The 27,117-nt window shown below is 39.2% G+C and overlaps 1 protein-coding gene across 2 annotated transcripts in view; it reads left to right on the top strand.

The window, feature by feature from the left end:
* TMEM241 (transmembrane protein 241) overlaps nucleotides 1-26,446 on the top strand; it is a 55,187-nt gene extending 28,741 nt beyond the window's left edge. For both annotated transcript variants that reach the window (XM_071418247.1, XM_071418238.1), the window contains exons 13-15: nucleotides 1,649-1,742; nucleotides 22,295-22,359; nucleotides 25,756-26,446. In XM_071418247.1, coding sequence (XP_071274348.1) covers nucleotides 1,649-1,742; nucleotides 22,295-22,359; nucleotides 25,756-25,816 — 220 coding nt within the window. In that variant the 3' untranslated portion in view covers nucleotides 25,817-26,446. The remainder of the gene's footprint in view (nucleotides 1-1,648; nucleotides 1,743-22,294; nucleotides 22,360-25,755) is intronic.
* The last annotated feature ends 671 nt before the right edge of the window (nucleotides 26,447-27,117 follow it).

Below are 27,117 nucleotides of genomic sequence, written 5' to 3'. Positions count from 1 at the left end.
AACATCTCAGTTGCTCTCCTACATTTTATAATCGAGTGTCTGTAGATATGTGGGATTTGAAGGAAAACCTATGCAATGTAAGCTAAGGGCAATTCATGCAGCTAAATCTACTGCCTCTGAAAAATGTGTGAAGCATCAGTAGTAATGTGGAAAGTGCTCAACTTATTTAATGAAATAAATTGCTGTTAATTGTCACATCAATATTTTAGGTATTATAATTTGCTGTTTCACTTTTTTATCTCTTGAGTTGCACTAAATATCTTCAAATCTTCATGACTGAAAGCCCTTCACAGCAGGGCAGAAGATCTGAAATAAGCTACTGGACTCTTAAAAAAGTATGGGCAATGTTGTTTCATTGAACTCATTCATTTCTCAGAGTGGAATGCTCTACTGCTCAGCACTCCATCCTCTACAACAAGTTGCTGAGTTTAGGCTTATCTTTTGTCATCAAATCAGCATCTGCTTCCTTGGCTTCAGACTTCACATGCATCCCAAAGGATCTTGTGTTATGGCTCAATGCAAAAATTCTCAATGCCTTCTACTCCTGACAAGTTATCTTACTCTGCTCTTTGGTGCCTGTATGGACATGCAGCTGAGCTGGAACTTGGCCACATGTGTTGGACAGGAACAGCACTTGGCTGATATACTGGAGCCCAACACAGAACTTCTGACCTGAGGAGCCACCATTTTCTACCCTTCCTGCTGCTGTAGAGAGGGGACCAACTACATGGCACCTCTATCCAGAACCCTCTGTGAATACCAAGGCACTTTTTGCTTCACCACCTGTCTGCTGTGTTGATCTGATCTCCTTTTCCATGCAGCTCCCACAGCACTTTGTAATCTCCTATGCCTCACAGTGATTTGTGCCTTACATATTCTGAAGCCCCTTTCTGTTCCCTGCTTGCTGGATTACACCATTCCACTGGTTCACAATTAGTGGGTTGTATATATGTTACAAGTGAAACAAAATCCAGAGCCAAACCTCATGAGCTCCATAAAGTCTGTTGAGATGTGGAACAAAATTTCCTTAAGGCTAGTCTTGGCTACAGGAGTTCTGTGGACTGCTGTCCTATAAGACTTGAGAATCAAAATTCTCTTAATCGTCAGCAGAAAACTTTGGAGTATCCTGTTCCCAGCACTACTGAGCCATCTATTTGTTATACAGTAGAGATGTATTTGACTTCCTAATTGGAATTTTGGCTTCATGAAGTTTAAACAGCTTAAAAGCTTCAGGCAGAAACTTTCCAGAGGTTATTTTTTCAGTTCAAGGCTCTATGGAGGTTGAAGTGAGTTAGTTGCCAAATATGTGTGGTTCCTGCTGAAATTAACATTGCTGTTATTCAGAGCCATTTCAATGCCTGAAGTTAATATTTCACCTCATGTTTTCAATAATCTCTACTTTTCTGATTATGCAAGTGCATTAGACACCAGCCATAAGAGTGTCAGACTTACTTTATTCAGATTCTAGTCCCTGACTGAACAAAACCCTAGGTGTACTGGACATAATGTAAGCCTCTTGTCCACTAGTTTTCCTTCTCCAAATGGGATTAACACTGCAGTTCTTCATTAGGAAAACCAAGATGTCTGTAAGAGATTGTTTAGTTGAAGTTAAGAGATTTTATTAACAAGCTTTCCCCATCCTTTGCAGTGGACTGTTGGGATTCTTTCTGATGTTGCACACAGTGAAGCTAAAAAGCAGCACAACCTCGGGGCAATATGCAGCCTGGAGTTTCCTTGCAAAGGTAAGAGAAAGACCCTCACAGGAACACAGTGCATCTGTGCATCTCCTAGGAGAACTGAGGAATTTCTGCATCTCTCTAGTTTCTCTTGCTGTTCCTCCTTGATGCTTCCTTGGTCCTGTTTGTGCAATTTGCACATACAGCTGTGGCAACAAATTTCAGGTGTGTAATATCCCAGGATCATTATCTGAGATAAAATACTGTGTGTAGACTGAGCCTAATGGAACTGGGATGATTATTGCAGCTAAGAATTTGGACTATGGCATCCCAGTAATACAAACCTATACTTTCCAAAGTGTTTTGGTGAATACTTCTTCTATGAGAGTGTGCACCAACCATTTTTGCACACAGTTTGCAGTGTGTCTTTCCTGAGCCAACAGTTACAGTTAATTCCCTGAAGTTCAATACCAGAACTCTCACTGTTTTTGTTGCAGTAGAGAGCTGAGGATGTCATTTGCCTTGACATTACCAGGGCTTTTGATGGTATGTCCCACAATATTATTATATAAAAATTAGAGTACTACAGTCTGGATGGGCAGACAACTAGATGAATAAAAAATGGTTGGAGGATCATGTTCAGAAGGTAGAGCTTAATGATTCCTTCTCTGACTGGAGTCTTGTGACAAGTGGAATGGCACAGGGATCTGTCCTGGGTCCTTTCCTATTTAACATCTTTATTGAAGAATGAGAAATAAGAGTATGCACTCACATTTTCAAGGGACACCAAACTGGGAGGACCTGTCAATAACACTGGAGGATAGGGTTGCCTTGCAGAGGGATCTGGACAGACTGGAGGAATGGGCCAACAGAAATCCTAGAAAATTCATCAAGGACAGATGTGAAGCCCTGCACATGGGAAGGAAGAGTCGGTGGCAATAATAGAGCCTGAAGGCTGTATAGTTGGAAAGCAACTCTGTGGAAAAGGACCTGGAATTTTGGTAGACAGCGAGAAGGACATGATTCAGCAGTGTGCCCTGGCAGCTAAAAAACCCCAAAATATCCTGGGCTATACTTATAATAGGATAGACAGCAAATTCTATCATGACCTTCTCGTCAGGAAGTGATCATGACCTTCTCCTCAGCACTTGTTAGTCAACATCTGGAATAGGGAGCCTTGTTTCAGGCACCTCAATACAGGGAAGATATTGATAAACTGGAATGAGTTTGGCAGAGGGTTGCCAGAAAAGTCAGGGGACTGGATCACTTGCATTTTGGGGAGTGGCTGCTGGATCAGGCTTGTTCAGCCTGGAAGCAGGACATCTTTGGGAGCACCTAAGAAGCAGAAGCCACCCAGTAGCTATGGAGAAGTCATCCAGAAGACAGATCCAGGCTATGCACAGTGCTGTGTAGAGTTGTGTTAAGTAAACAGAGAGGTTCAGATTAGGTATGAGGGAAAATTTTTTCACCCCAAATACAAGTCAGGCAAGGGCACAGGTTGCCCAGGAAGGCTGTGTTGTTTCCGACTTTGAAGGTTTACAAGAGCCAACTGGATAAAGACCTAAGTAACCCAGTCTGAGCTCCTGAGGTCCATTCCTTCTGGAATTATCCTGTGATTTGGGGTCTGGCTGTACTTGATTTAAGCTATTAACAACTCAGTTTTTAAATTATTGGTGGTGAATGCAGTCAAAAGAACTTCTTAGACTCCTTTTCCCTGCTTAGATTTTACTTAGTCTAGCCACTTTCATCTATGTCGTCTGAAAACCACAACCTTCTGATGTGGTTTGTGATCTCACCTTTCCTACTACAGTGAATGAAGCTGTTACATTATCACCCTCCCCACCCTAAACCCTGGATTTGCATAATATGCTTCTTTAGAAACTGTAATCAAATGAGTTTGTTTTTTGTGGGGATAACAAGAGTGGACTGATATGACTTGGTTTGTGCTTTGTAAGCTCTTCCCCACTGTCCAAGTCACATAGAGTTTCTTACTAATTTGAACTTCTTCCAAACATTCTGAGTGTGCAGAATTTTAGTACCTTAGCTTTCTTCTTACTACTTCATAGCAAAGTCTAAGATCTAAAACTTGCTCTTGAGTCTTTTGTTGTTGTTGTTGTTGTTGTTGTTGTGGCTTTTTTTTTTGTTTTTTGTTTGGTTTTTTGGTTTTGTTTTTTTGTTTAACATTCTGGGTTGGAGATTGGAATAGCTGGCTCTGCTAGTAGGTGTTGTGAATGAGGGTAAATGGTTTTACATGTGGTATTTGTGACTTACTGAAAAAAAAATGCACAAAAATGTGTTGTGAAATATATTTTAAGCAGATTTGGGTCCATCCCAGATGAAGTGGATCAGAGCCATAAGGTCTGGATTGGATCAAAGTTTTCCCAGAGTTCAAGGGTTTCTAGATTTGTGGGGGGTTGGCCATCTCTAGACATAAGTGATATGAAGTTTGTTCTAGCCACTGTTGTCAATGAAATTATATGCCTTCATAGCAACTTGAAGCTTGTCTCTGTGTCACTGGAAGAATTTAATCTGTTCTTTAGCCTTTAAAGTGCATGCTTTTTAATGTACGCTGTTTAATTATCTTGCTTGGAAGGTTTTCATAGCAGAGCAATTAGTCCTTTTCCTGTTGTAGCTTCTAACCCAGTGCTCAAATTATGTCTTATCTTGAGTTTGAAGAGGGCAATAATAACGAATACATGAGATCTGTCTGTAGCACTAATAATTTTATCAACACTAACAGTTTCCCTAAGTCTTCCACTAGTGTTTTAAAACTTGCTATATGACTTATTTTAGAGTTCTACCATACCCATGGTAGAACTCATGAGGAGCATGGAGGAACTGCTGCTCCAAGAGCTGAAATGCAGTTTATTTGGGGTTAAAAGTCAGTGAATGCTTGAAAAGTTTGGAAGCACCATACATCAGTTTTAGAACAGGGATCAAAGCAGAGACAGACACAGACAGGCAGAAAGCAACAGCTGAACTGGAGCTTGCCTTAAGGGTAGGGGCTGATCTACTGGCTCCCAAAAACCCAAGGAACCTTGTATCTACAAGGAGCTATAAATTTATGTACTGTGTAGTTAAGATTTGAGTTCCATCTGTCTGATCATCAATACTACTTCCTGCAGGTGTTTGAAAATGGTTTAACTGTGTCCTGATCCAGCTCAGCATTGCCCAGGTATCACGGCTGTGTCAGTCACATCTTAAATCATTGTAAGTGCAGAAAAGCAGCATTTAACTAGCACTGTAAAAATCTGTTTAAGTCTAAGTGTCTGGCTCCCTTGAAAAAAAAAACAGAAAAGGAAGGAAGTTAATATGGATAAAGAATAAAGATAGAAAGTATTTGTATCTGGACTTGCAGAATGGGATCCAGTGGGAAAAAAAAAAAAAAAACCACCTCTGGTCACAACAACAGCTTTGTGTTCCCACATGAGCATTTTTCTTGGATTGAGTAGTGCCCTAGATCATCCTCCTAATCTCTCAGACTGACTGGAGTTTTCACCAGCAGTTGGAAAGGAGCAGCGTTTGAGGCCAGAATATGTTTATCTTGCAAATGAGCCAAGAAAGGAGAATGCTGCAGTCCTCAGACAGCAGCACAGGCCTCCAGGGAGGTGCAGGGAATCGGAAAATCTGTTTTCCATTTGGATGCTTTGTACCTATGTGACTGATGAGCTGGGGCTGAGATCGTTGTCACAGCTTCATTTCCAATAAATTAACCATGGGATCTGATTGGCTCTGCTTTGCACATCCAAGGACACATTCCTTGTGAAGCCACATATTTGGCCTCCCTACCCTCTAATTTTTCATTCACTTAAAAACTGGAGCTGGGTCGTAACTTGTTGTTATGATCTTTACTTTGGCTGTGGCAACTTAATCAATGCACGAGGTTTTTAAATTATTTCCTGTAATGATTTCTGGCAGCTCTCATGTTAGGGCATTGCTTTGCACAGAGACAGATGAAGCACAGGTTTCATCTGTGTATAAAGTCCTGTGTGATAATTATAGAGACAAATGCTCTCTGCACTTTTTCTGTGAAAGCAAATAGTATATGTGTTAGTCATATCTGTATAAATTCCTGAGAAATGCAAAAGAAATCAGTGAAGTGATCTGTATTAAAAAAAAAAAAAAAGGTTTTTAAGAAGTCCAAGAAATACAAAATGCTTTGTCATAGCCTTGCACAGATTTAATCCCCGGAAGAGCAAGGATTTGAAGCTGTACTGAGATTTCTTGTTTTAATTTGAAAGCTGTGCTAGTATCCTGGGTCATGTACTGGAAAGAAAAAATTGGAGATGCTCATATATACAGACAGAAGCATCTGGTGAGGATGGTAATGAGCTCTAACAGTGCTGTCAGTGAGTTTGTTTTGATTAAGGTTGCCAATCTATATCTGGTGATGAAGCCTGTTAGGGTCTCTAAAAGTTAAGCAGCAGAAATGATTTAAATCATTAACAGAATGGAAAAATTCAGCAAGACACTGGTTACTTATGAATTTGTATTCCCATATCATGTTTAGTGTTATCCTAAAAAACTGGTAGTAGGGAATTCAGCTTGTTTCCAGTAAGAACCTATTGAAGAAGCTTGTTATAAACAGGAAGAACAAATGGGAAGGTCAGTGGATTTTGAATTCTCTTTTTCTTCCTTCCTCACCTGAAGAAAGGAAATTCAATAACTGAAATTAACTTGCATTGAGGTTTACTGATTTTCCTATGCATGGGTTGGAAGGAAATATAGAATCATCGGATCAGGAGTATGCAACCATTTTCTATATAAACATCCCGGGCACTATTATGTAATCTATAATTTATCTGAACAGTGTTGGAGGCTCCCTAGTGCATTAAAGCATCCTCTGACAGCTCCTTTGGTTCCTTGTTTGTTAACTTTAGATGTGTATGCCCCAGGTCATCCTGTGTTTAATGCTGGCTGCCAGACATTGCGAAAGCAGCTTTGCAGGAGTGTCTGAAAGCATCTCTTATCTGTGGGTTCTGTGTACCAACTGTACTTATACCCCAGCAGGTTTAGTCTTCTCCCCAAAGTCTTCTCCCCAAATGTATAATGGCTGTTCAGAATCCCTCCTGCTATTCAGAATGACTCCTGTAGTCTTGGATTTTATATTTCATGTCTGTGTTTTTGCTTCTTTGCTCCCCATGGTGTCTTGAAGAGAATGGATAGACTAGATCCTTCTTCATGTCAGTGCAAAAATAATTGATGATATCCATCTTAATGGTTGGAAAAGTACTGATATTTTTATTAAAGCAGAAATTCTCTTTTTTCTGCTTCTCATAAAATGGAGAGCCACAACTGCAGGCCTTCTGGGGCTCCTAGCCTTGTTATGCTCACTGCACCTCTCTTCACATATAGCATGTCACATGAGAATTTTATCTGCTGTAATTCTAGGGGCAAACCAGCCAAGAGAAATAAAATGAATTCATGCTTTTCCACATTGTTGCAATCTTAAAGCCGCTGCCAAAATATTTGCTTCAATTTGTATACATCTTAATTCCTTTCTCACTGCTGCTTAGCATGCAAGTGCTAGAAAATATTCTGCTGGGGGCTATTTACTTGCAGGAAATTTATAAAAGAGTCCTGCCATGGGTACCTTCTGTAGTAAATGTCTCTCCCTTGCTCTTCTCTGCCTTAATGGAACAGGATTCTGGAATTTAAAAACCTGTTTAAAAATTTTATATGAATATCATAACTAGAACAAGAATGTGTTTGGTTTTCTGGCACTTGTGCACTTGGTTATATTGTAGACTGAAGTACTGTCTTCTTTGCATGCTGCTGGCTCAGGAAAAAGTGACAGTGAGATTCTTGGCTGAAAATCCCATTTCTTTCTTGGCTTGGACCTCATAAAGCTTTAGGCAAAAATGTCATAAACTCCTGTTGAAGTTCCATAAACACAGCTCATTTTCATGCAGCAAAGATCCTGCACTTTGTGCAAGACTGTCTCAAGATCTCTGCTCATCCAACCTGGGAAAACTGTGCAGCTGCAAGCCAAAACCCTGTGAGAGAGGGAGAATTGTGTCCTAGACCCATCTGGACTCCACTGGTAGGAGCTCTTTGTGACAACAGTGTGGTTAGAAGTGCATCTCTAATCTGAGAGAGGAAGATTCTGTGACCCTGAAGTTTACAAGGATTCCAAGAAGGGGTTCATAAAAGTAGAACTGAGCTTGTTCCATCTACATACCTTGTGCACTGTCATGTGTGTGGATGTGCACACATACAGGGATAAAGACAATTAAAAATGGTAAAAATCCTCATTGCTTTCTGATTGGTCCTCACTGTATGAAATATGTACATTTATTCTTGCTACATATAGTTGATTCCTGTGAGTCACCATGGGGACTATGCAAATACCTTGGAAAACAAAATGTGTTTCTCAGCTGAGCTTCAAGCAGAGGAGGCAATCAGTGTGAACTTCATTGCATTGTTAGGGTCTGTAAAAAAGACTAGTTGCTGAAACCTTAAAAATACCGGTTTTAGGGTAGTTTCCATGGAGACAGCTTCATAGTTACATTGTAGCAGCCAACACTAATTACAGCATATAATTACTGGGGAGACGTCAGTCTCCATAACAACTTCATTGTGTGCTCCATGGCCACTAAGCTCAGTGACACAGGCTCCCTGGGGCACTGTTGCAATTTAAGGAAGCTGTCTTGTAAGAACAGCTGAGACTTGTTGGAGATTTTGAATTGCCAGGTAATGGAAAATTTTAATATTGTGAGGGTGGTGTAAATGGCTGCAATTGTGTATCCACTGAAAAAGCCAGTTGCACAGCTTTTTGGGCATGACATAGTCACACAAACTTATGTGTTGTGACTCAGGGGTGGTATCACAGAACAATTTTTCAGCTTTGCTTAATATAATAAATCCAGTCTCTGCAGACATTAACTTTGAGCCCTAAGAGATGCTCTGTAATAATTTGTTTCCTTTTATCTATTATGATATCCATTTGAAGTGTATGTTTGGTACTAGCATGTTCTTTAATGTAAAGCTAAAGGCTTTACTCTAAGCTCACTTAGAACAGTGAGCTAGGAGTATGTCTTTGGAAGATACTTTTTCATTCCTAGCCTTGACAAACCATCTCTATATGCTTGACAGTACAAAACAACAGTTTAAAAGGAAATTTTTTTGAATCTAACAGAATTTTGAATTGCAGAGAATGCAGGTTTATTTGCTCCTCTGCATAATAGATTGCTAGTCTCCCATGTTTTTATTTAGTCTCCTGGAGTTACTAGCATATGGAGAGCTGAGGCTGGGAGATGAATCATTATTGTGACAAAGAGAAATCAAAAGAATGAGAACTGTTTTGGAAGTCATTTCCGTTGCTAATGCACTGATGTAAATGCCAAAATTACATGGGAGAACTGTGCACTCTGTAACATACTAATGTAGAAGGCTCCCAAGCTAGATAAGGCTGGACTTCCAAAACCAAGAAAGATATAGCCACATTCTTCTGATTTGCTGGTTCTCTGTTCTTTTCAGAATGTTCCCTGTTGATTTTTAAATACCTTCATGGGTGAAATGTCTCCAGGCTGTCTCATAAATCTTGAGCCTTGACCTCTATGGTAGGCACTGGATGTCACACTTCAGGTGGCTTCCTTCAGAAACTTCAGATGCTGCTCTCTGAAACAGGTCTCTGTCTTCCTCTTCTTCCCCAACTCATACCAACTCTTTGCCAAACCTCAAGTGCATTCATTTCTCAGTCCAACTCCATACACCTGTTTAAGGATTAGATTTTGATTTTCAACAAAAGTCAGCAACCAGCCATAGAGCTCTAGGGAAGGCAGACTAAATGGATTATGTTCTGTTCCTGAAATATGTGGTACTCAGGGAAGTCACAGAGGCTTCAGACAATGTCAGGAGGTGGCAGTGGGCTGTTCTTGACCTTTGCACAGCCAGCATGGAGATGAAGAGGGCAGAGTCCAGTTTTCTCTCTATGCATGTTGCTGTGTATGGTTGTTCTAAGAGACCAGAGGGGAATGGACCTGCCTTGCAGAGGCTTCCCCAACTCTTTTTGGAGGAAATGTTTGGAGTATATTCAGCTATAGTCAGTTCTGTCACTGTCTTCCCCTGCATGGGACGCACAGAGACTGCTGGGTGTAACCTTGTGACATTGCTCATAATAGGCATTGCTCAAAATTGATCAGCTAAATAAATGTTTTTTAAAAAATACTTTTTCAAGTATCACATTTTTTAAAGCTTCTGATGGAATATTTTGATCTTTTGTAACATTTAATGGTTAGAAAGCACTGGAAAGGCTGTCATTTTTAAATGGAAAAATAAAACCTTAAAGAAAATCAATTCTTCCTTGCAGTCCTTAGCATAACAACAGTAATAATAGCATGTCACTTTCTTTCCATTACATCATTACTAAAACAGTATAAACACACCAAAGAATGGTAATGCAGAGATGTGCCTCTGTTATTCTTTTTTGGGTAGTATGGAAAGGGGTCAGTAGAGAGATTTAGTTATCTTCTCTGGGAATTGTTTGTTTATGAATTAGGTTTTCCCAAAGGAGCTGTGAGAGTGGAAATACAATAGGAAATGGACTTCATACATGCATAGAAATACCAAAACTCTAAGTGTCATCTGGGAGAGAGGCTGATGGAAACTTGCTATTTTTGCTAACAGATTTTTTAAAAAACCCTTGATTACGCATTCCAAAGTTTCCTATGCTATTTTGATACTGCTGATATCCTCCACAGAGTTCTGAATTAGTCATGACAGAAAAATATTTTACATCTGATAATGTTGACAAGGAACATAGGCAGTTCAGGTGTGTTTATAGATTTTAACAATGGAGAATTGCATTGCATTTCTTTTCACTAAAATATTCCCCTTAAGCTGGGCATCCTCGTTGGTTCTCACAGCCCCCTTCAGCCTTTTCAGCAGCATTTGGGCTTTCCACACATAAGAAAAGCAGCATGTACAAGGTTTGTTCTCTTGTAGCAGTGACACTGGGGGCAAGGAGGGATTTGAAGATGCACTCAAGAAATGCACAGATCTTGAACAGATGACAGCCTCAGTCTGCAATGTTCAGCATGAGACCTTTGGTCAATCTGGCATGGAAAGAGCAATGTCTGAGAATGTGTGCAGCATCCCACTCAACACCCCCCTCTATGGTAAAGGGCTCCACATGTGATCAGTCTTGGGCTAGTCCCCATCTGGACTGATGTGATCAGTCTTGGGCTAGTCCCCATCTGGATCTTTGGGCCAGTTATGGCAGTGATTTCAGAGTGCACAGCTGGGTGGGCATTCACCTGCCTGAGGACTATATGGAAAAGAAAATTTTGTTGTTGGATTCCCAGGTTGCTCAGGGGGCATTTACTGCTCTCAGGCTTCTCTGTTTTGTGAAGGTTTTATCTAATGTACACGCTGTCTGCTGGAACCAGCTTTTTCATTTCTCTTGGATGCCAGCTGAGCCACCACTGAGCTGCTGCTGTGGAGGTCATGGTTCACCTGTTTGGAAGTGCATCCTCTCCCACAAGACAGTTATAGCAACCATTCCTGATTGATGCCCACTCATGGGCATCCAACACTTGGGAAGAAGATAGGCATAGGCAGATGCTGAGCTCATTCCTTCCTAAGGAGCCAGCTCCTTTCTTGCCAGATATACATAGCAAACTGTCAGTTTGGCTGTTAAATTCACCACTTAAGTGTGACAATGAAAATCATGGTTGTTTCATCTGGATTATCTTCATGATCTCATGAGATGAAGAATAACTTGGAATGCCAGCAGGCTAGCTCTTGGTGAGCTTAACATAAAATGAAGTGTATTTCATTGTGGTATTTTGCAGCAGCAGAGGGTTAGTACAGCTGACTGCTGCTCAAAACTGAAAATCAATACTTCTCAAAACAGATAGAAAAAGTAATTGTTTTACACAGTGTACCATATTATCGATCAGTAAAATTCAGTGTCTGAAGGAGAAGATAATACTGAGACTGAGTAAAAGTAAGGAGATATTTTACAGGCTTGGATCTACTTAAAAGATCCAAGGTTCCAAGGGACTGAGCAATTTCAGCAATAGTAGATATTTTTTGGAAGTTTTTCTTGGAGATAAAGGGAAAGATTAATGATCTTCATGCCATGAGATGTAAGTTTTGTATCAGCTAAGGTCAAGATACAAATACCTCCTTTTCTCTGATGCCAGACTTGCTGCATTAGGGGAAAATCATAAATTCTCCCAAATCCTCTGCCATCATCCAATACTTGATTAAACCTTATCTTAGTCCAATCCAGTTTTTGTCTGTGGTCCTAGTAGGTAGAACTTTACAGTTGTGGTTGTTGTTGCCATTGAAATGCTTATTCCATTGCACACATATTTAATAATTCATAAAATATTAACAAGATGATGAATCATATTGCACTGTCAGCTTCTGAACTTAGAAGTTTCAGGGGAGAGGCTAAATGTCAGGAGCCATTTAAGGCCTTTGCAGCAATGAGGCAGCATGTAAGCAAAAGAGACTCCTTGACATGCTGAAAAGATACAGGAAAAGTACAGTTAGGCATTATAATGCATGAAGCATCTACAGGAAACAGGGGGTGTTGGGTCTTAAATCTGGTGAAATAGCAAGAATGGGCAAAATGCTTCTCAGCAAATTCAAAGAAAATCAAATTTATTTGGTATAAAGAAGCTTTCTTGTGTCCCCATTAAATGACTTTTTTTGTCCTTGCTTGGCAAAGCTTCAGCTGTATGGATTGTGTCTCTTGTTTGCAGTTCTGACCTGAACAGATGCTGTTAGTCTGGAGCATGTGCACACACCTGTTTGGATCATGATTGATCGTGTTTCCAGATCAGCAAAGCATGCTCAGGAACAGCAATTACAAGAATTGTGCAGGCTGTTCCCTTTGTGTCTTCAGAACTAAAACTCTGAAAGTAATAACAGTATCTGGATTACAGATGGGCACATGTAAGAGAAATATTTAAAATATGAGCAGAGGTACTGTTAAAACTGGGTTCTGTACTGTAGCCACTTTATAGGCTGAAGATTGGTGTCACTGCTCGAGCTCTTAGTCTTAAAGGGCAAATGGATGTTTTGGTCATTATCTTCAATAGTAGAGGGCAAATTATTCTTCTTGTGGCTTTGTCTTTGATCAGAAATTCTGATCTTTATGTCTGAGTGAAGGTAGTGTGAAGTGGCTATTTGATGTTCAAAAGGAAATCACTACAATCACCATAATTTTCAACCCAATGTGGTATTTTCCAAGGAGAAAAGAGTTTTGATTTTCTTTAAATGTATCACTTTTTTTGAGGAAAGCAGAATAAATTATAATCTGCTTGTAATAGTTCTGTCCTGTCTCATCAGTCATGTATGTTTATGTATTTCTGCAGTGCGTACATATATAGTACACATTTAAATGTAAATGCATATATAAATACATGTTTATACATTGATAGATCTAGCTCTTGCTGAAAAGGAAATTCCTCTTTGATTATTGTAAATATGACCATGATATCCTGTTTCTCATAAGAGGAGAATTTTCTTACATAGATTCTATTAATTACATTCTGTAATCCACATATCCTTCTTTCCTTACTGTACTTTAACATTCTAAGATGTTTCTGCAGCATAAAATAATCATCCTATCTAGTGGCTATTGTAAGGTTTAAAAAAGAAAGTGACACTGGAGAGACAAGAAAATTAAGGCCAGGATTCAAAATGGCCATCTATGAGCTATATTTAAAGTCTTGGTATGGCTGAGAGCAGCAAGACAGGTGGCACATACCTCAAAGAGGTGAAGGCAGAGGATTCTGTAGAAGTGATTCAAAGCAAGAAATGAAACCTTAATGGTTCATTTTCTCCTACAGCCAAACTGCTGATAAGATGCATACAGTGCAGGCACAATAGCTTGGCCACTTTTGTCTTATACAGAATTAAAAAATGATGAAGTTAGACAGCAGTTCAGCAGTTCTTTTGATATTCACATGATGCTCAGGGCTAAAAACTAGTTATTATTAATAGCATATTTATTTGAAAGGATTGTACATTGATCATATATTAATCTGCTAAAACAGGATGCTCAATGACTTTAAGGATGCAACCACCTGTTGGTCCCACCTTGCACTTGCAGGATCAGCATCGTGGTCATATTGGTCATCAAATAAAAAAAAAGAACTTACAGCACTGAAAAAAATCTTCATAAATGTGATAGAAAGTAGAGGATGCATACCTAATTCTTGAAATACTGGAACTGCATAGAGGTACTCAGCCACAGAAATGCAGAGGATTTTCTTCTCTCTAAGCACGTACTTGGGCTAATTAGGAAATCTATTTTCTCATAGCAGTCAAAAAGCTAATATATAGAAATATTAATCTGCAGTACAGAGATTATTGGTTTAGGTATTTGTAATGTAAAAAAAGAGAAACCACCCTAAAATATCTGATGATTTTTCTAGAGGCATGCATTTGTCCTGCTTTTGTTGTGAAAATATTTTCGAGGGCAAGTTGCTGGTTGTGTGTTATTTGATCTACCCTCTTCCTCTGCTTTTAGTATGTTCTATATTTTAAATGTAATGTGTAGGTGATTTTAAGCTTTGTCAGAATCTATTCCTGTGAAATACAGACAGACTCATTTACTCTAGAACTAAGTTTTATCATTACCATTAGGCATTTGACTGCTAAGGCAGGTTGAAACTCTGCCTGCTTTTGAGTCACAATACGTGGAATTAATTGTGTTCTTAACCCCTTGCTAAAAAAAAAGAAAAAAACAAAAAAAAACATAGAAAGAAGAAAGATAAAATATAAAGAAAAGGCAGAAGAGAGACCAAAACCTCCTCTTGGAAAATAGATGCTTTAGAGAAGGAGATGAGTGCAGGCATTTGGGCAAATATAAAATAAATGTTCTTAAAGAAATTTACAGCAGCTGAAAAAACTTCTGTATGGCTGGATCAAAGCTGTGTGGATCATGAAGGTACTGAGTGTCACCGTTGCCATGGTGCCACTGTTGCCATGGTGCCAGCATCACCAGGTTATCCTTTAAGGAGCAGCTTGTATTTCAGAAGGGTTAAAGGGTTTTCTTCCTTCAGAAGAGTGGAGCAGAGCATTGCTCCTCCCATGAGCAATGTGCACCTAAGTATGCTGTAATGCACAAACTCCTTTCATTGTCTGCTGATTTCATTGGCTGACAGTCTCCAGTTAAGTCTGTCAGGGGATGAAATCCCTCAGGGCACGTCTACACTTCGGTCAGGCGGAGGATAACACAGCAGATGTGCTCGAGTTAGTGTTAAACTAATGGGCAGAACTGAGAGTGAAACCTGTTTTGCTTTCCCCTTTCCTCCAATCTATTTCACTTTGAATTGCTTCTTTCCCTTGTTTGGGGTCCTCAGCTTTTCAGGCAGGATCACGGCATTGCTGTTTCTTTTGGGAAGAGCCATTATTTTATTGGTTAAAGCCTCATTACCTTTCCTTGGAAAAAGTTGTATGGCTGATTGGAACCCTTCCTTGTCAGTGGATTTACTAGCAGTGCTCCTTCAGGGGCTGCACTATCATCTGAAGCCCTTATGTTAAGCAGCAAATTTTGTCTTGCTTTTTGATTGGTAACAACAGACCCTCAGAACAAAGTTGAAAGGTCTCAGACTTTGTTTCATTGTATTGATTAAATTACTAAATTAATATCTAGGGAGAGGAGACTTTAAAGGAGAGTTGGTCAGAGGAATTTTGCCTGAATTTGCTGTATCTTTTTTAACCAGAGATTGACCTTGCTATTGTAAAACTGATTTGTGAAGAGCTTTTGAGCTTCTAGTGATTTCATGGAAAGTTTTATCATTGCAATAGGCAATATAATTGAAAGCTTCCAGTGAAGTTTTTTTCCTGTGGTAGATCATCTCCAAAGCTACCCTAAAATTAAATAGCAAATGCTATTAATGCTTTGGTCTGTTTCTGCATGCAGGATTCATTCAGATGCTTAATTCTGCTCACAATGGAGGATATCTCCTGTGCACAGTATCTGCTGCTGCTAATGGTGCCTTATTTTGTTTGATCACCATGGGAAAAAAATGGGGTTTTTTCTACACACTTTGTTAGTACTTTTTTTCCCTGCCCAAATGCCAGCAATCCAGTCAGACTTGACATTAGTTCTAGTGACATCCTCTCTTTCTTGTGAGGGAGGTCATGTACCGTATTTGTCATGTTTAGCAGGGATTTTTGCTGCCAACTCATGTCAGATTTCCAGTGACAGTAGCAGCCTTGCACAATCAGTGAGCTTACAGGTGAACATTGGTGCCTCTCCTTAAACATTGCTGACTTTCTGCAGCTTGAAACCTCACAGTCAGCACCTGCTCTATAAAAATCTCTCAAGTCTGGGTTATTTTAAAAAGACTTGGCAGTACATGCTGGACCACATCAGTTGGGGTTTGGACAGCAGAGATCCCAGTCCCTCAGTGTTCTTCCATGCATTTGGCTGTCCCAGTAAATGCCTTCATCTGTTCAACTGGTTCTGTAGCTGCTGGATGTGTGTGAATGAAAGTATTCTTGCTAAGGTGCAGAGAATTTACCCATCTGGCAATGTTTTGTTGTCTTAAATTTGGATAAAAGAAAGTAGAGGAGAGCTAGATGGAAATGGCTTGTAGACCACCTGAGATGGAAAATGTATGCAAACAAAGAGAAATGGTATTAAAAGCTTAGAAAATTCATATGGTGAATTAATGAATACAGAAGATGGCATTAAAATATTAGTTGTTCTTTTTTTCTGTTCTGAAGATTTTGGGCGGTTTTTGACATATTTCCATCCCCAGCATGGAAACATTTTGTATGCTCATGTAACATATGCTTTCTCTTCAGTAAACATATGTACAAAGGAGATATAACTCTGAAATCTGGGAAATAATTTCAGTGGCTCTCCCTGAAGAAAAAAATTATGTGTTGTTATTGATGTTTTCCTGCTGTAATTTTTATCTTTTTTGTAGTACTGGATTATCTTGATGTAGCTGTTTTCAGTGGCCCTAACAATGATCCATTTCCCTGGCGATTTTTGATGATTATCTTAGCAGCTGGTTAAACCATGCAGAAGAGGGACAGAACAAATATTATGTCTATAAAAAGCTTGATATTACTTTAATTCCAACCATAGAATGAAAACAAATGTTACGTACATCAGAATCTTTTTCCTGATGTTTTGAGAAGATGACCCAATGGTAAATAGAATGATTTATTTTGAACAGTGAGTGAACTTGATGAGCTGTTTCAAAACACTCTCTTTGGAAAAAATACGCGTCTTTGTAAGGACAGAGGTTTTGGCAGTTTGGGGAAATGAAGTTACAAGGATTGGCTCTGTGTACACAAACTAAAGAAAACTTTTTTAAAGTATTCTGTGTTCACTTCACAGTGAGAACTATGACATTTAACTTCTTAGCAGTTTAAAAGTTTCAGAGAAAACATAGTTTTATATGGAATGTACAAGTAGAGTGCTAATATTAACAAATCATGGTCATGTCAGGACTAAATCCCCACCATATCTTTCCATTCCAGATAGAAAGATTAGATCAGAATCTAAATTTTGAAAATGTCCTCATCTGTGTTCTTGGCTATATAAACAATACCTTCCTGAACAACTCAGAAATGCTAAATATTCAAAATCTACAGCCAGCTTCTGCAGCCTGAAAATCTTTCTCTGAAATGATTGTAAAGTCAGGGCTGAAGGGGATCCATGATAGCTTGGTCAAGAATGACACTTTTATCTGGCAATGATGTCTGGTTTGAACCAATTGAAACCGGACACTCCAGAGTCTGTGGTATAACCACAGCTGGTCAGAGGAGAACTCAAGGCAGCAAAGAATGCAGAGTTCCACATTCCTTTATCTCCCAGGATCCAAATTTGTGCATTGCCAAGGACCAGGGACACTTAGGGTGCCATCTCCTGTCTTCAAGCCACATATCAGACTTATCAGAGTTTTCTGATGTTATATGTTCAAGAAAAACATCTAAGAGGGAAGCTGGCTCAATAGTTATCTTACTTGTTCTTAATGTCTACAGCAAGAAATTCTCCAATCTTTATTTTTTATTTTGTTATCTGTAAACTAAATTAATCTCTTATTCCAAAATAAATTCCATTTCCTCTCATATTTTCTTAAAACAACTCTTTGAGACAAATTTTACTTTCTCTTTGGAAATTTTTTCTTATCTGACCGAAGTGATAGGGTGAAAGGAGGAAGTCATTCACATCATGAGTTGTGCAGTGATCTGTCTGTCAAAGTTCCTTGGGAACCCTTTAAAGCTAGTGGCAGTTGTGCCTCTCTCCACTCAGGAATCACTAAAGCAGATTTAGAAAACGTGGGTGCATTGGAGCATATTTATTCCTATGCCTACTATGCCTACTATTTTCCTGTGCAGAAGTGATTTTATGTGCTGAATTTATCCCTACTGTGCAACCAGTTCTTCCACACATTGGGATATTTCTGCTTCATGGATCTTAGTCTGTTACCCACCATTTCAATGATGCCATTGTTTTTCTAGTTGCCACTAATTCAGCCTGGTAAGGGGCAAACTCTAGAGCTCTGGAATTGAATTAATTTCTTTGGATCCTGAGGTTGAGTGCTGTGTTGTCCTTGATAGGAGCCTGTTAAACGTAAATGGCAATGTAAGCAATGTGTGGAATGTTTTATGGCACCTGAGCCCTTCTCTGTTTCCCAGAATAATGGGAACACCTGAAGTTTTCACCTTTTATATGGGGACCTGAATTTGGGGATCTCCTGTAACCAGTAAGTTTGAAACCTCTAACTGGCTGAGTTGCTCTGTTTTTTCTCCTGGTTTCTGTTCCAGGAGAAACAGGATCTGATCCCTTGTACTAGAGTATTTATGTGAAGAATATTGGAGTATTTATGTGTTTTGTTCCCTGACTATTTAGGCCCAATCTCTTGTGTGGAAGGGATCAATGCACTCTCCTCAGACCTAATCCCAGAGAAGTATCCATTAGAAGGATACACTTATTTCCTGCAATGCTGCTACGTATTGTAAAGAACTAGAACTGGTTTTGTTTGAGGTACAAAGCACAACTTGAAATGCCAAGGTTTTTGGTTAAATGTAAAATGATTTGTGAATAACTCAGTTATTCTCTGAGTTATATCAAACTCAGATTTGAACTACAGAAATAGCTGGAACCAAGACAAATAGGTGTTAATAAAGTGTTCCTTTAAAATGGGTCTTATTTTTGCAGTACAATGGAATGACAGAATAAACTTAGACTGATTTATTTTAAGTAACAATCTTGAGGGGAGGTTGTTTTGTTTTGATTTGATTTTTCATGCAAGTAAGGGTTTGAAATGATTTCTTAGGAAAAATTTCAGCTCAGATGGAAATGTTTTGTTAAATTATGCTACGCTTGAATTTTTTTCCTAATCATCAAAAGCTGTGTCAGAATTTTGTAAGAAAATTTCCGGGTATGAATGTTTTTAAAGTAGCTTTTGTAATACTGACTGGTCACAGTTCCTTTAAAAGTAGGCAGAGTCCATGGAGCTATTCCTGTTTCCAAAATAGTTGGCGTTCAACCATCCAGTCTGTACAATATGATAGAATTAGTGACTGTATGTCAAAATCTTGGGGAGTTTTGTTCAAAATAGTTATATTATAGCTAATTAAAATTTTCCTTTCCACCTCTTAGTTTCACAGATTCAGCATCAAAATATATTTGGAAATCATTAACTTTAGTTTGCCCTTTAACTTGCTTTCTTTTGTCTTGAAAGCTCATTCCTTTTACTAAAGCATCTAAATGCCTAGGAGGACAACTGTGACCTTTAAAGTGAAGAAAGAAAGATTACTGCACTTAGCTTGTTGTGAATTTATTTTGTTGGTTTTTCTTTTTTTTTTTTAAAGGCCATTCAGAACATCAGTGTAGGTGGGGTTTTTTTCAAACTAAATGTGCACTTAAAACACTTCAGATAATACTGAAATGTACTTAAAGGAAAATTACCTTCTCTACTATGTCCCTAGGATTTAGATTCTTCTTCTGGAGCAAATGACATTGTTAGCTTCTCTGAAAACTTGTTTTTCACTTTTAAACGTATTTTTCTTTTAGATAAATCATCAAAGGTAGACATTTTAGCAACGTCTTTTCCTTTTGGTTTGTTTGTGATTTGTTTTTTCTTTCCTTACACACACTTACTTCATGCACTCTTCCAACCCACATTTTGTTTGTCTTTGGCACTGAGACACTCTTACATAACTTCTCAAAAATACAACAGTGTTCAGCTCTAGTAGTCCAAAAGGCTACAGCCTGCATTTTTGCAGAGGTTTGGGATGATCACAGTAGAATGGTGTATTGTTTCTGATAGGGCCTGTTTTCGGAGGTTTCTTGAATGCCTGTTTCTCTGCCCTTGGCCTCTTCTCAAGTTTCTAATAAACAGGGCTCAACAAGGGAGTGGGTGACACAACTTTAGCTTGTGCCACTTCTCAAACACAGCACTTCAGTTTCTTTGAGGAGATGAGCTTTAGGAAAAGAACGCTCTGTGCGTACCACAGCTGCCATCCTTTGTTAGTTTCTGTTTACATGGTCAGTAATTGGTATTGTATATTTTTATGTAATAAGTTAGCATTAACCTAAAATAAGCTCAGTACAGTTAATTCCACAAGCATTCACACCAGAGTAAATGAGAAATGGTTCCTTGTAGGTCAGTGCATCTGCTGCACTCTTTGTAAGGGGAGAACCCAGCCCACTAGAACAAGATGCAAACTTATTTAGAACACTAGTTTTGAGCTAATGGATATTCAGCCTTGCAGCTGGATTTTAGATAAAGTGCATGAAAGATTCAGCTCCTGAATAGTTAACTTCCACTGTTTGGAGTAGGTATCAGCTCTCTCTGGCTGCATATAACTGTGAGACAGACCATTGAATGTGCACATTTGCAATATGATCTTGAGTTTTGAAGCATAACTCTCTGTTTGTGACTTGTCCTTGTCCTCTGTCAGTCTCTTTTGAGTATGCATGTTAAGCTGTATGTTTGCTTACATGTATAGATACAAAGCTATAGGAGTAGATACATTATCCTTGATTTTCCCTAGCAGTAGGAGCTCACTTTTTCTGTTGCCTTGGAGCTATACAGCATTGCCTGTGCTGTACACTTCTGTGGCTGGAAGTGTGAAAATGCTGAAGTCGGGTGAAGTTTGTATCAGGAGGTGTGTCTGTGGTTGTATTGGTACCAGCAATTTGGTTGCTGAGCAGGGATGGAGTGGCCCTGCAGTCATGTGTTATCCTGTCTGGATCAAGTCCATCTCCTGCCTAATTTCCTCTAACAGGGGCCTGGGCTACAGGCACATGGAGAACAGTCAAGGTGTGAGTTATGGTAATATCTAGGAAGCAAAAAGCCACCAGCACACCTGAATGTCCCTAAAGTAGAAAACATCCCCAAAGAGGCCAGAGGAGGCACGCCTTGTGTAGTCCCTACTGAACACCTTTGCTCCTGTGGCACTGCATGGTCTCTCTGCTGCATTTAGATTGTTGTCCCCTCTCCACCTAACTCATAGAATGGGACTCCAGAGAGAGGACACACAACATTCTCTTCTTCACCTGCCACTCCTGCCTGTGATCCTGCCCTGGTTACACTCCAGGCAGATTCAGACCCTGCCTTTTAAAATGTGACCATAACAACTGTAGCAGGTATACAGACTGTTAGTCCAAGCTCTGGTGCACAGAATCTACTCTAAAATGGCATTTGCTTCCCTACTTTCCCTACTGCACATGTAGTAATGCTTTAACAAGTATTAGATTACAGAATGAAGTTTCTGCTGTCTCCCCTGGGAGTCAACTAGGAAAACAATGATTAGGAAATCTTAGCTGATAATTGTTTAAATGTTTTGTTTCTTAATTTCATTTTTTTTCCTTGGGCAATTTTTTATTAACCTAAATAGTTCCTTTCATTCCTCAGCGCTTGTGTTTCTCAAGTTTTTGTAAACCACTACCAAGTCTTCCTTTCCCACAGGCATTGCTTATCCTAACTGTTGACTGAAAATCAATCCCCCCATCTAATGACTCTGTCACTGTTCTTTGAACTCTTTCCATTTTACATTATCCATCTGGCAGCAAAACATCCAAAACTGCACGCAGGCTGCAGATGTGGTGGCTCCGTAGCTGCTGAGGCAGGGATCTGTTACAAACCATTGTACGTCAGGATTTAGCTGTTTCTGGGATCAGGACTTGGAAAGCAGAGTTATTTGTCTCTAATTTCTCTGCCCAGAACACCTGGGGGTAACGAGAGACTTGTAACATAAACCTACTGAAGTTGTGTTGTTTTTCTTAACTCTGTACCCTGTTAATTTTTGTTTTGTTTTTATACACATTTAAACACATTTCAAACTCTCATTCTCAGAAATATAAGGCTTTCCAAACCTGGGATCCGACTGCTCTCCCCAGTCTGCTGTCAACAAGTAAAAGCCAGCAGGCTCCTAGGCCAGGCCAGCTGGGATATGTGACAAGGGATCCCCTGCTCTGGTTCCCTGCCCTGCCTCTGCTCTGTCCTGGATTCTGCCAGAGTCAAAATTGCATTGTGATGTGTGACTATCATACTATCTTCAACTGAAAGATGAAGATATGACTGCACACATGGAAATTGAATTTCAGCAAAAGTATTTTAGTTTTCATTTGTGATATCACAAGTTCACAAAGTGTTTTTTCCTTCTTTTCAATTTAACAGGTTATCACTGCTAGCTTATCACCATTCTTCTTTGTCATGACTGCCAATGTACTAACAATTTCTTGGTAAGTGCCTACATGAGCTTTTTGTTTAACAGTAAAGATGAATTTTCACACAGCGCTTCATGTGGAAATATTTTTAAATGTCAAGTTCTATTGCTGTCAGTATTATTTTGCATGTAAGGAGAACCAGGTGTGCAATGATGGATGCAGTACAGTAATAGAAAAGTGTTTTTTCTACCTCTGTGGGAGAACATGGACATTTTAGACATTAAGCCTCACCACAATTCACTCAGCACATTTTACAGTGAGGCAAATGGACCCAATAGGCAAATAAATGACCCATTCAAAGTCATGCTGCAATTGAGTGGTGGAACTGGAAGTAAAACACAGGAGTCAAGGTTTGCTGACAGTATCTTTTTAACCAAGAGGGTGCATTCAAGTTTCCCTAACACACTGTGCACTGGGAATGCATAAAATTAAACTGGAGAAAAATAATGATAATAAACTTTTTCCAGAGCTGTTTCTGGATTTTGTAAAGTGTGGCCACACAGTACAAATCACCTAACCTGACTTTTTGGGGTAGTAATATAAAGGATTGGGGCACAAACTCCTTTGGTCCAAGGCAGTGTTTTTGATCAGTGTTTGTGTAGCACACAGTGAAAGGGAATCACAGAGCATGGCTGGTGCTCCTAAATGCTTCTGCCATGCAAATAACTTCTCGATATGGGGTTAGGCATGTGTCTCTGAGGACAGATTTGTTAATGGAAATAAAAATCTACTTACTTTTGAAAAGCTCTAAGCTTCTTTCTATTTGATTCATGATTCATTCGGTTTGATTGCTATCCTAAAGATTCAGCTCTGCACTGAATGGAATTAGCATATCCTTTCTTCAGGTGTGATAAGAGCCTTATAGAAAGGAGAATCTCCAGTTCAGACTGGCCCCATTTACTTATGTGTTGATATGGATTCCTATCTGTATTTTAGGCACATGTAGTCTCAAATGCTAAAGTAAGTAGTGCTTTTTTTTAGCTCTAGGAAATACATGCTGCCTGTGCATGTCAGAGACTTGACCAATGTCAAAGCAACTACAAAACACTCCTAGTCCAGGCCATTAACTTGCTGTTCTTCACCATGTTTTGCATGTGTTTGTGCAGGTCTGTCACGTGTGTGCTAGAAGCAGGCTTTGATTATATATCTGTATTTCACTGACATGTGCACTAAAAATTAATGTGTACCTTTATTAATGTGCACCTTTGTTAATGTGAGCACACAGACCCATGTAGCTGCACACATGCCACCTGCCCTATATGGACTGAAACTTCTATAAATGATGAACACATCTGTATGTTTACAAGAAAATTTGCTTTAGCCCTTGGGCCACTGTTACATTTTTATTGTCATAATTAAAAAAGAAAACAATTTCTTTTATTTATTTTTTTTTTAAATTTTAATTCTGTTAGTGCTTGTGCATTGGCAGTGCCTTGACTTAGCAGCAAAGCTCTGGAAATAGTTTGTTGGATGATAGCAGCTGCAAAGTACTCATGAGAACATTAATCACTGAGGATTTTAGTGCTGCTCCAGTGTGGTCATGGACAATATCATATGTTAATTTTTGAGCTATGGGCAAGTGCAGTTATCTGTCACCCCACTATAAACAGAAGCTGGAGGATTTGCCACATGGGAAAATGAAGGTAAAATCAAGGGCTGGCATTTAGCCATGATTTTTGCTTTGCTTCATCTTAAAGATATAACAATGATTTCCATTTGCCTAGTTATTTGGACTGCATGGGCACATGGATCCCAAGATTTCAAGTCCTTCAGAAAGGGATTCTTCTTCTCTGATGTAAGAAATATGATATTAAAGAACAGCTCTGGTACAGGTATCTTTTTACAGAACAAGGCTGGGCAGTTTATTATCTTTTGTACATAATTGCCAGTCTCAATTTTGAAATGGTATGTCAGAGACAGATTTATTTTTTAATCTCTGTTAAAAATTTAGAAAACAACATAACTATAGAAACAGGAAAAAAAATTCTAAGGTCTTCTGTATGTAATGTTTTGGAATTTTTTCCTTTAGGATTAAGGGTATATTATCCAACCATAGATTCCAAAGGAGTTAATGCATAAGGCGTGTTTATAACTGGAGCTGAAATAAGACATGGGGGTTAACCCTCTCCAGAAAAAAAACCACTCAGATGTTGTTACCAACTGCAGGTGGCCAGACTCAGTGGTTTAGACCCTTTTTGAAAAGCTTGCAGTCCTTGCAGCTCCTTCTTGGTAATTCCACACCAAAGCTATTCTGTCTTCCCAGTGGACCTTCACAGACTTTCTGTAGCACCTACTTTCCAGGCTGTTTACTGTGGAATTGTAAGATATTGTGCTGTTGTTATACAATATTTTTTTCCTCTCAGGAACAAGGGCAATTATGTGGTTTTTAAAACAGCTCACCAAAGCTAAGATTTAAGTGAATGTAATGCTATTAGACCAAAGAGCCTTCAGCTTTACATGCTTTTTTTTTCCAAGGAAAAAAAAAAGTACCCTTAGAAATGAACTTAACAGAAGTTTGTTTTGTTTATAAAGTTCAGTAAGGAGCTTTTCTGTTTCATAAGCTAATTAAGCCATGGAGCTAAGATGAAAGGTCAGTACACTTAGCTTTTCACTGTTCTAAAAGGAGAGAAGAGTCGGCATCTTACCATATTCCTGTCAGCTGTGAGAGATAACAGAGGAGACTTGGGGATTATTAACTATTGCATGCATTGAGTAGGTTCATAGCATATTTAAGGAAAGGTTTTTGTAAAACCATTCATCCTGACTTGGAGCCCTGCTCCTAGGCTGACTCTTGGGGAGCAGCCTTAATGCCACAGCTGTGCTGTGAGCAGCACAGGAAAGAAGAGCTTGGCACAGGTACCTTTTAGGCTGGGGCAGCTCCTTTCACCTCACCAAGAGAGGCAAACACAGGAATTTCTACCGACCTCACTGTGCCAATGGGATCACCCCAGCACAAAAAGGTTTTCCCAGATTTCACCTTGTCCACAAAACCTAGGCTTTACATCTCCTCCTAATGTTGTGAAGTGGCAAGTTTTCAGGACAGAACACAAACAGAAATTGCAAGAGGGAATCAATAGGCTAATAAGGTTCAAACTCTCTTGCCTTCCTTTTCTATTCTTGCTAGTGTAGGGGTGTGCAGCTATTGTTGTAACTAGGGGCAACCTTCTCCATTTAGATTGCTGTCTATGCATTTTTACTGAACAGCACCAGCCCAAAAACACAGGAAAGGTAAGTTCTGATGAGATCATTTAAATAAGATATTTTCGTTCCAGCATTTTCTTAGCAAGACAAATGAAAAAATCACCTGGGTTACTGTCTCTAGGTTGGAATGTGTTTAGATAAAATAATACCTTTTTGTATCAAGTAGAAGGACTTGCATGATGCTAAATTTGTGATATACTTTGTTTACAGCCTTGTGGTCGGTGGAGTTGGAGAAGCACTGCTTGTTTACACTGAAAGGACAGGCACATAAAGAGGAACCAGATCTCACCAGTTGGAACCAAACTGACTTGCAGCCTAGAGACACTATCATGAAAAAAGTGGCAGCAGGAATGAAGAAGTGCAACCAAACATGAGGAAAGGGATGGGTTTTTGTGTTTTTTTGGTTTTTTTTTTTAATTAAGAAAAGAACCTATGCTATTAATAGTGCTGGTAAGGGAGCAGCGTAGTTGGCAGAGATGATAAGGAGCTTTTGCCTCAAAGCACACGACCAACTATATCAGATTGATGTGGTAAAGAAAAAACTGCACTGTATCATGCTGATGGCTCTGTGTGAGCATCACTCAGTAGCAGCTTCTTGCACAGGGAGCTAAACTCAGGAAAAGCAGCATTCCCCACTGGATGCCCCCAGTGGATTTTTTTTTATTTGAAGCTGACAGCAGGTCATACCAAACAATGTATAAATTCAGGATCTGGAAGGATGGATTTTGCCTCCAACTGTTCTGTAAGCAGCAAGCTGCCACACACAGGTCTCTAGTCATGTTGTCTGAACTGGCACAGGGACTGAGGCCAAAGGGCTTGTGGACATAATCCCCTTCTGGAACTGTGGCAGTTTGACAGCCTTTCAGAAAGGGAAAATCAGCAATAAATCTCAATATCTGTAGTGATTGCTCTTTGTGAATTTTTTTCTCTCCCATTCGCTGAGATTTCTCTTGAACTCTGCCAATTTTTGTCAGCTGGAGGGGGTGGAGGGACACATACTGTTCCCAGCAGTGGTTTGTCTCTTAAATTATTGCAAGAGGAAACAAAGAACATGAACCTTGAATGAATGTCATAAAGAGTGTAAGGAAATTAATCTCAAGTGTTCTTAAAGTAATTTCATTTCTGGTTGCTTAATGGCTGTTAGAAATTAGTCTTGATATATTAGAGCCTGCAATCTGTGTGAAAGTAATATTAAATGATGAGTTTATATTGTGGGAAAGGTCTACATGGTAAAAGGAACTTAATAACAAATCTTCAATGAGGAAAGAGACTTGTCTCACTTGTTGTTAGGTATGTAAAGTGTAGTCCTTTAGTCTAAGCTGACCAAATTTCTTTCATGGTCAATGGAAAGAGGGTTGCCCTCACAGAGATGATCCTTCTTGAATGGATTGCTGTGTTAGGAAGTGCATATTTCTCTGTAGATAGAAACTGGGTAACTAGTCTAGACAAGACACATGGTTTCTACAGGGCTACAGTTACTGGAGGCTTCAATCTAACAAATTCCACCAGATGGGCTTGAAAATATGGCTAAATTTTAATTTCAAATAATACACCATAGGTTAACAAAGAAGG

This window comes from Agelaius tricolor, unplaced genomic scaffold (genome assembly GCF_023055355.1).
Source record: "Agelaius tricolor isolate 1412-34295 unplaced genomic scaffold, bAgeTri1.0.p SCAF_2, whole genome shotgun sequence".
In the NCBI taxonomy this organism is placed as follows: domain Eukaryota; kingdom Metazoa; phylum Chordata; class Aves; order Passeriformes; family Icteridae; genus Agelaius; species Agelaius tricolor.
Note: the sequence above shows the minus strand (reverse complement) of the source record. Positions and strands in the feature narration are given on the sequence as shown.